The sequence below is a fragment of the Ctenopharyngodon idella genome, chromosome 7 (assembly GCF_019924925.1).
Source record: "Ctenopharyngodon idella isolate HZGC_01 chromosome 7, HZGC01, whole genome shotgun sequence".
NCBI classification, from domain to species: Eukaryota; Metazoa; Chordata; class Actinopteri; order Cypriniformes; family Xenocyprididae; genus Ctenopharyngodon; species Ctenopharyngodon idella.
The window spans coordinates 4337434-4347500 of NC_067226.1; the positions used below are offsets into that span (position 1 = coordinate 4337434).

At 35.8% G+C, this 10067-nt stretch overlaps 2 protein-coding genes across 14 annotated transcripts in view; both read left to right on the forward strand.

Moving 5' to 3' along the window:
• Positions 1 to 10067, forward strand: part of plekha7b (pleckstrin homology domain containing, family A member 7b) — a 132289-nt gene that overhangs the window by 119174 nt on the left and 3048 nt on the right. For 12 of the 13 annotated variants that reach the window (XM_051901700.1, XM_051901703.1, XM_051901701.1 and 9 more), the window contains 3 exons: positions 752 to 885; positions 1761 to 1903; positions 6194 to 6352. In XM_051901700.1, coding sequence (XP_051757660.1) covers positions 752 to 885; positions 1761 to 1903; positions 6194 to 6336 — 420 coding nt within the window. In that variant the 3' untranslated portion in view covers positions 6337 to 6352. The remainder of the gene's footprint in view (positions 1 to 751; positions 886 to 1760; positions 1904 to 6193; positions 6353 to 10067) is intronic. The other variant, XM_051901704.1, reaches the window with a different exon arrangement.
• The window catches only part of sox6 (SRY-box transcription factor 6), a 252272-nt gene that overhangs the window by 63875 nt on the left and 178330 nt on the right, over positions 1 to 10067 (forward strand). The window lies entirely within an intron of this gene.

Below are 10067 nucleotides of genomic sequence, written 5' to 3' on the forward strand. Positions count from 1 at the left end.
TTTCCCCCTAGCATTTTGAGCGCTGTTGAGCGGATTCGTAAACACCTCTGATTGGCCGTTGTGTTCACATGCTCAACAGATATATCTGGGATTGGCTAATGATGAATGCTTAAAAAAATAGACATCTTTGACGCTCTTCACCAAGCGCTTACACAGACACACGGGAGCGTTTGAAAGCAGGCGTCTATCAGCGGATCTTTAATATATCCACTGATAGACGGATCCACTGATAAACGCCTGCTTTCAAACGCTTCCATGTGTATCTGTCTAAGTGCTCAGTGAAGAGTGTCAAAGATGTCTATTTACAACATGTTTTTGAAGTGTTGATCATTGTAGCCAATCACAGAAATATCTGTTGAGCGTGTGAACACAACGGCCAATCAGAGGTGTTTAAGAATCTGCTCAGCGCTCAAAATGCTAGGGGGAGATGCTGGTGTTGTCACATTTTGATAGTTTCAGTACCGACTTTGTACCGAAGTCGGTACTTTTGACAACCCTAGTTTAAAGGGCAAATCTCAGTGACAGCTATAAAGTACACTTAAATGTTAAAAAAAGTTACATTATACTTCAGCAATTGTTTTTCCTTTGATAGTTTCATATTACACAGAATGTTTTTTTTTGTTGTTGTTGTTTTTTTTTTACAAGAATGAATAATTAACTAAGTAAAGAAAATATTAAACATAAAGGTTTGGACAATAGATTTCAGAATTAAGTGATTGATGGTATATGTTTGGTCTCAATGCCTGTATAGCTTTCAAAGCCTCAAAAGGTGGCCATCCCTGAGCGCTATGTGGACCTGGATCCAGAGGAGCCCCTCAGCCCTCAGGAGATGGAGGCCCGACATCGTAAAGTGGAACGAATCAAGAGCATCCTGGCTAAGTCTAGGTACTGACAGATCAGTCTCGTCTAACACAGCCAATATTATAGTCATCTTTATAGATGTTTTCTTCCCATTATATACAGTAGACTACTATTCAAAAGTTTGGGGTTGGTAAGATTTTTTATGTTTTTGAAAGAAGTCCCTTATGCTCACCATGGCTGCATAAATTTGATCATAAATACAGTAAAAACATTAATATTGTGGTATACTATTACTATTATTATTACATTTATTGTTTAAAATGTGATTTAATCTTGTGATTGCAAAGCTGATATTCAACAGACTTCAGTGTCACATGATCCTTCAGAAATCATTATAATATGCTGATTTAATGCTCAATAAAAAAAATCCCCTTTTATTGTTATTGCATAAAATACAACAAAATTAGTTGGCAAACCTTATGGTGCATCCACACAAAGCAGCACAACAGCCATAGGCGCTGTATAACTATGACACAATAAGAATAACACAACACAATACAATACAATACAATAACTTTGGCAAATGAATTGAGGTATTGCATGTAAAAATATTGTATATCATTATCTTGCAGTGGCTCTGTATACAATTAGTGTGAAAATAATTTCTCATTATCATAAATGTGTAAAACACTTGTGCTGCTTAATATTTTTGTGATTTTTTTTTTTTTTTTTTTTTTTTTTACAAGTCATTGATGAATAGAAATTTGAAAAGAACAAAATTTTTTTTGAAACAGAAGTCTTTTATAACATTATACATATCTTTACTGTCCCTTTTGATCAATTCAATCCTTGATGATTAAAATATACTAACCCCAAAATGCTGAGAATGTTTTTGTTACACTTTTCTCTGCGAGTTTAATTTGGTGTACCTGTTTTTTGTTTGTGTTTGTGTCTGTAAGTGTCCAGAATATACCTCCTCCGGCAGCAGTAGACAAGCCAGTTCTTCCGGACATAGACTCTGCTCTACAAGAGCAGGAGAGAATCATCACCATGTCCTATGCCTTAGCATCAGAGGCTTCACTCAAGAGCAAGCAAGTGGCAGGTAAACTAACCAGGAGGATTACTGTTCTAGCCAGTGAATTGATCTCCTCAAATTACACGAATCTTGTTAATACACACCATATTCTATGGAAGCACATCCTGCATTTTACATGACATTTATAAGTCAAATCACAGACAGTACATTTACATTTATGTTTTTAGCAGTAAGAAAAGCACACATCATGTTAAATGGCAAGTGCAAGGACAGGGAGTTTAGAGTGCACAATGTGTGTTAAGGAAGGCTAAGAAAGATGAATTAGAAGTCCATAATAACTATACAATCATCAGTTCACACCAGTATGACTCCCAGAGCTCCATTTGAATAGATTAATTTCAGATATGGTCTGCAGTACACCCTGACAGATAAAATACTCTGAAAAGGGTCAAGGTAAATGTGAAGAAAACACTTAAGAAACAGTTATTTGTAATGCTAATCTGACAGTGTCAATAAAACTTCCTAAACCATCACACTGACAACTACGAAATAACTGTGAACGTTCTGAGAAACAGTCCACCCCATTTCAAAACATTGGCAATAGAGGCATGATGAGGAAGAAGAAAGAGCAAAGCCAAGCCTATCAGCCGCAACGTTAATAACTGAACATTATTCCTTATTAGCGCAGATCTGACGAGTAAAGATGCTTGCTAATTGGGAGACATGTCGGATCTTTCAGGCTGGGAGGAATCTCTTGATGAGGCCATTTTTTTCAGAGCCAATCAATGACCCAGTTGAATATGCACTGGGGCTTGTTCACTCTGCATCCCGTGGCAGCACTTTGAACATCTTTCTGAAATGGCATAAAAGCACACCATCGTTTCATCTCTACTTCTTACAGAGGCCTCACTCAGTCTGCCAGGTCTAACCTTCAGACAGGGAGCAGCGTGTCTCTCTTAGTCACACAGATTTGCAGCCAATTCGTCCTGACGTGATGAATCATAATGTGTAAGGCAGTATGGCGCAGTCAACAATTATCACAGTATTTCCATTGGAGAACATGTCAGAATACCTTATGTGAGGGATCTCATCTGTGAAGGCAGATCTGGGTTTTGATCACCCACTGCTGCACTTCTTTGTGCATTTATTTTGAGTTTATGAGTGCAGAAAAAGATTAAAATAGAGCTGTGGCTTATATATATATATATATATATATATATAAAACCTTTCTTTTTGTTAGAACTTTATTTTAAAAGTTGAATGAACTATTGAATGTAGAAAAGTCAAAATTAAAAATTAGTGTTAGTTTTTATGCTGGCTAGTATGAGCAACTTAAAATAGTAAACAAGAACTTATAATGTCAAGTTTGGTGGTGGGGGTCCAATTAACAGGCTGCTGAGCATGCTCAGTTTGATCACTGATGATGATGCACTTGAATAATTGTTTTTGGTCAAAGCATGTGGACTTATGATGTTTATTATTCAGAAATAATAGTTGTTTTAGCTTTATGTAAAATGTATAATTGCTACCATCAGAGTGATAAGTGTTCTCTTTAGTGAAGTTTTTTCCATTTCAATGAGTATATACAATTTGTTTTGGTGTATAGAAGTAACTCTATATAACCTTTTTAGTTTGCTCAACAAACTGATACAACAAACTAAGTTTTATGTCCCTATTATGTAATATTAATGATCAGCTTAATGTAATGTAAAACTTGTATCCACAAGTAAAAACATTATTTTTTTATTTTACTTATATTATTCGACCAACTTTAAATTGATACTACAATTTTTTCAGATTAAGTTGAGTATAGCAAAGAACTTATACTGACAAGAAGTGAAACTCAATAGAACGTTCCAATGCAACACCGGTGCCCAGCAGGAGCCCTACGTTTCCACCATTTTGGGGTGAAAGCGACTCGGCAGTCCACTAGCTTCTATGGTAATATCTGCTGCTTTGTTAAAAATAAAACGTACATTAAAGCTGAAATCCAACCTGAATGATGACAACACAGAATAAAATACTATCACTAGTGATCATCAAATCCTTTTAACAGTTTATTTTATAGACTTTGTGTTTAAGTCTTCCACTTTTTTCACAAAGCCTTTGCTCTCTAGAAACCCAGTCAGTTTGGGTTAAAATTATTTTAAGTTCAAGTATTAGCATTATAAACACTGAATTAATACCAACATATGAAATTAAATTAAGGACATGCATCAGAAAAATTGGGAATGTTGGACAATAAATATATAACAGAATATGACAGCTTTGACAGTAAACTGTTTTTGCAGTGTTGTCTTATATTAATGTCCATTAAAGCAAGACTATGTAAACAAAAAACACAGCCACTGTGTCCAAAAGTGGGGAATTATGGGATAACAGACACAGCAATGCATCATGTTCTGTAAGATCATTATGTTTGTAGCGTGATCCAGGGGATTAAAACGTATATATTTCAGACCTAGTGGAGTAATTTACTATTACTATTACTCCACTAGGTCTGAAATATATATTGTATGTTTTAATCCCCTGGATCACACTGCAAACATGATGATCTTAACTTTATTAATTACTAATTTTTTCAATTTACTATTAATAGTAAATATGTAAAGTTGCATAAAATGGAAATACTCAATAAAGTAGGCTAATTACGTTACCTCAGATGTGTAATGGTTGGATTCCACAACTGATAACATAAAACATAGGCTAAGACAATACAACATTTACTGTAGGTGTCATAAAATTTACTGAATTTGAGAAATTTTCTATTGTTTTTCTGATTTGGCTGTGAGATTCGCCAATTTTGGGTGCGTAAGATGTGATGGATTCTATTGTCCAGTTGGCATTTTCACACCAAAATGACTGCCGCGCTACCGAAGCACCACCTAGTGACTGTTACCCAAAAAGCATCAGAGTTTCGCCTCTTGGGTTCTATACTCTTTGAGTATACTCAAAGTCCTGAAGCTGGTTGCCTCAAGTTTTTGAGTTTTCTCAACTTCTGATTTTTTTTTACAGTGCATTCTCTTAGCATATGACATTGCCTGGTTCCACTAACCCGCTTTGCAACATTGTTTTATATCATGTCTGTTCTATGAATAGAAATGGAAGAAAAGGCCAAAAAAAAAAAAATGTAGCTAAATCTCCTACCAAGTGTTTCAAACTGGTTTGGATGGACTACTAGCTGGAGGGGCGAAGGTCAACCTGGTTAAAGCTGTTAGACCACCTTGGTTAACCTGTTAGCGTTCCACTGTACTGCTCGTGGTACACATACCGTTCAAAAGAGACCTTAGGAATGCTAAGGGGTTAAAGGAATAATTTGCCAAAAATGTAAATGTACTCGCCCTAATATCATTCCAAACCCATATGACTTTATTTCTAATGTGGAACCTAAAGGAGGAGTTAGTGCCTATAGGCACTTAGGATTTCAAGTTTTTTAAAGGATGCAAAAGCACGATCAAGGTGGTCTGGACTTGTGTGCTATATTCCTAATCTTTTGAATTTAGATGACCAAAATGTAAGTCAGTATTTGGTGAGAATATTCTGTTAACAACTGCAGTGAGCTGAACTCGAGAACCAGATCATTCAGTTTGGTGAACTGAAAATTTTGTGGTCAGATTTTTTAAATATTTTTGAAAGAAGTCTCTTATGTTCACCACAGTTGCATTTATTTGATCATAATTACAGTAAAAAAAAAAAAAAGTAATAGTGTGAAATATTATTTAAAATAACTGTTTTCTATTTTAATATATTTTAAAATGTAATTTTTTCCTTTGATGGCTGAGCTGAATTTCACATGATCCTTCAGAAATCATACTAATATGTTGATTTGGTGCTCAAAAAACATTTCTTATTGTTGGCAATGTTGAAAACAGTTGTGCTGCTTAATATTTTTGTGGAAACCATGATATTTTATCAGGATTCTTTAAAAATCCTGTAAAAAGAATAAAGTTCAGACAAACAGCATTTATTTGAAATAGTAATGGACATTTTTGTAACAATATAAAAGTATTTTCTGTCACACAAAAGTATTAATTCTTTCTTTTTTTTTTTAATAGTAGGTTAAAAGAATGTTTTTGTTTTTTTTTTGTTTTTTCCTCCTGAATTTGGTATTCTCTCATGAGTGTGCCAATGAGAGCTAGTGCAGAAGAATTTCAGTAAATAAAACTAACCTGTTCTCCACAAAGCTATTGTGTGGTTTCAAAAGACTTTGAATTATGCCCGTAAATCATGCAGTTTCACCAGTTTTATTACACTTTATGATGCTTTTGCTTTTGTAGTGTGTAGCAGCAGTTAACTGTGTCACTAGCTCTCTGTTTGTTACTACTGTACACTCCTCTGTTCCTGTTTCTGCTTTAGCCTCACCGCCAGTTAACAGTCCCACCTCACTCCCTCAACCTCCTCCACCTCCTCCTCTTCCTCCCCCTGCTCCTGTTGCCGTCTCTACGGCTCAGTCTGCTCCCCCTCCCCTGAGCAATGGATTTCACTACACCTTTGTCTAATCAGAGAAAAAACAAAGTAAGAACTAACCGCTAACCGTTTAGCACACTAATGTGCTTTTGCTAATTGTTCCGTGTGTTTTGACACCTTTTCTGTCTGCATGCTGCATGATTGTGGTTCATCAGGGCTTGTGCTGTACCAGTAACTTCATGTGTAGTGTAGATTGGCCCCCCTCTAACAACTGCCTCCACATCTGGAGATGAAGAGGTGTGTGAATTGTGTGCAAATTGGCTTTTTGTGTGCTGATAAGCCTAAAAAGCCATAAACAAATGCTGTCTTTTGTAAATTGTTTATAATTAACAAAGACTCTGGGAATCAAGGATGCAGCACATATTGTTGTGTTTCCAAACACCACTTGCTTTACCATCTGTAATCTGTAAAGAGCTGATGTCTGTGACTGAAATAAAGAACAGAATGGCAGTCAGTGTTGGGGACAGTTACTTTTAAAAGTAATGCATTACAACATTGCGTTACTCCCTAAAAAAAGTAACTAATTGCATTACCTAGTTACTTTTTTATGAAAAATAATGCATTACATTACTTTTGTGTTACTTTTTCTCACCTGGGCTGGGCTTGCTTGTTTGTTTTTTAATAACAACAAAAAAAGTTCTATTTTGGGCAAATTTTAAGGCCCTTTCACAGCAAAAGTAAAAATGAATAAGCCTCAGGCTGAAGGAAATACATATTCACACCTGCACAGTAGAGGGCGCAGCTCAAACAAACCTTTCAGCTGTGCTGCCATTCTGGATTAAAGAAGAATAGGATACAGGAGAAGGAAGTTCAACACTATTTCTAAATCTAATCTAAAGTAATTTTTGTTTATTAGTATGGTTGAATTAGATCATTGAAGGTCAGCAGCAAAGACATTGGTTAATAAAGTGACATTAAATACATAAAGTATATTTGTGTAATTTTATATAGTTAATTATTACAGGTTTGCATACAATTCTGAGATTGCATATCATTGTTTTTATTCATTTTGAGGAATACTGAATGTTTTCGTGCAAGTGAGATGAGTAAATGCATGTTCACATTTATTCTAGAACTACAATAACCATCATGTTCACACAGCGCACACACACATCTGCACTTTATTTCTCTCAACATTGGGACAGGAGAGCTGTCAGTCAATAAATGTGAAAAAGTAACTTGCATTACTTATTTGAAAAAGTAACTTAGATATTTTGTTGTAAATTGAAAACGTAATGTGTTACTTTACTAAAAGCTGTTTCAGTGCAGTTATGATAAAGTGTGAATGGCACACTGTCTGTTCCACTTCCACCTGCTTTGTGTGTTCTGCTTCCCAGCATGCCCTAAATCAGTGCATTGCCATGCCTTCTCATTTGACACATGCCTGCCATGAGCTGTTTTACTGTATATATGAGGCACTGTCCACAAATACAATACACTTTTGGATCCCATTACTTCTTTTAAGTCTTAAAGGCTCAAATTTCTTGTTGTATGATGAGACCCACTCCTATTGCATTTTTTCCCCTTTTTTTCTATTAAAAAAGTAACAATTTTATTTCTATTTTTTTCCTGCCCAAAATAATTAAATATATTGTAGTTTATCAAAAAATTGAACTAGGTAGCTCCTACTGAGTGGTTATATTAATATTAATCACCATAACTGTAAAATTTAGGTTAATGATCAACTTTTTTTTGAAGGTTAAAAATCTCCTTTTTCAGACCATTTTTGTTTTATCTTGAGCCCTGTTTTGTACTTTATTTGTGGACACTACCATGATTATACTGTACGAGAGATTCGAGTCACCTCATAGCTGTACATTTTATATGTTTATTAGCCAGTCCATTTAATCACTAAATGCCTGAGCTGCCTATGTTATTCTGCTGTTTCAGCAGCATTTGAATGAAATTGAGCTGCATGGTGCATGTGTCATGCACATGTTTGTTTGAAGTGTGTTTAACTCAACATTGTCTTTATGTAATATGCTGCACAGAAAGAAGGCGAGTGGAGAGTGTTTACCTGTCTGCTTTTTAGTAAGGTAATCAGGGGCGGATCTTGAAAATTATTTATAGGGTGACAAGGGGGTGGCATGAGGACTGTGAGAGGTGGCAACACCAAAGCAAACAAGCATTCTGTCATCTATAATAAAGGGTTAGTTCACCCAATAATGAAATTTCTGTCATTAAGTACTCATCCTCATGTCGTCCCAAACCCATAAGACCTTCGTTCATCTTCGGAAGACAAATTAAGATATTTTTGTTGAAAGCCGGCGTTCGGACGTACACACGGAAACCTGCACTGCGTTCACTACGTCAACTGCGTATGACAAAAGTTCAAATTGTTAAATAAAGTTGTTATTTTTGTTTTGTTTTTGTGCACAAAAAGTATTCTTGTCACTTCATAACACTTCATAACCACTGTAGTCACATGGACTATTTTAACGATGTCTTTAGTAGGGGTGAAATGGTTCTCGGTAAAAAATCGAAACGTACCGTTCTACTCAGTTCGGCACGCACTTGCACCGCGGTTCATATCATATCTGACGATGCATACGCATCTATAATATGGTTTGCAGAAAATAAATAAAACAGACAGACAGAGTTAGGCTAATGTATGTTTCTGTCGATGGATACGCATTCTGACTTCCCCTAAACTTTGTTCATTGCGAGTGCCGTATGCTCTATATGAGCAGTCATTTACGCCATCATCACCCGGGTGTTGATAGCGCACGAGCGCAGGTGAGACCTGAACAGCACACGTTGCTATCTGCATTTAAACTAAACTCATTTAAGCCTTGCCAATTTAAACATTTGAGTGCAAGGTGCGAAAGAGAACTTGCGTGAGCTCTGTAAGAAGATTTGTGCGCTCATCCGAAGCGCGCACACGGAAGCGCGTGTACAGCGCGCAAATATTGAGGTCTCTTTCATGTCTTGTTCTTGAACAGACAAATTCACACAAAATTATGTCAATATGCCGGTCTTGGCGAGTATCCTAGCAAGCATAGTCGGTTATGTCTTAAGTGAACTTAAACACTCGAGAAAGAACGCATGTGTTCAGTATCAGTGTACTGATCCGTGCATAGTGTCTTAAAGAGACAGCAGCCCTTGCATTCCTGCTGTCTGACTGTGTTTTTAATGTTAATCAAACAACAAAACACAAGGAAATCACTCATTGCTCATGACTGAATAGTAACTTACTTAATAATGACTGATCTTTATTTAATTTATACAGTGAAGATTACATGCAATGTTGTTTTACATTTTATTAGCTACTTTATTCAAATTCTGTACCTGAAAACTGGATACATGAAAAACCTGAAAAGCTTTATTTATTTGTATCTTTGCTTTACTGTATTTATTTCTGCTGTTTGATTATTTATTCTTATTTTCTTTATTTTTATTTGACAGTAGTAATTTTTTACCTGAACATAGCACATACCGAACCGTACCGAAACCGTGAGCCTAAAACCGTGATACAAACCGAACCGTGAGTAATCTGAACCGTTGCATCCCTAGTACCTTTCTGGACCTCAAAAGGTGCAATGACATTGCTGCCTATGTGTGGTTCAGAAACCCTCGGATTTCATCAAAAATATCTTAATTTGTGCTCCAAAGATGAATGAAGGTCTTACGGGTTTAAGACGACATGAGGATGAGTACTTAATAACAGAAATTTCATTTTTGGGTGAACTAACCCTTTAATCTATAGGCTACTATATCATATATTCTACATCTATACAATAATTAAAAGCAAAATATAGCCACA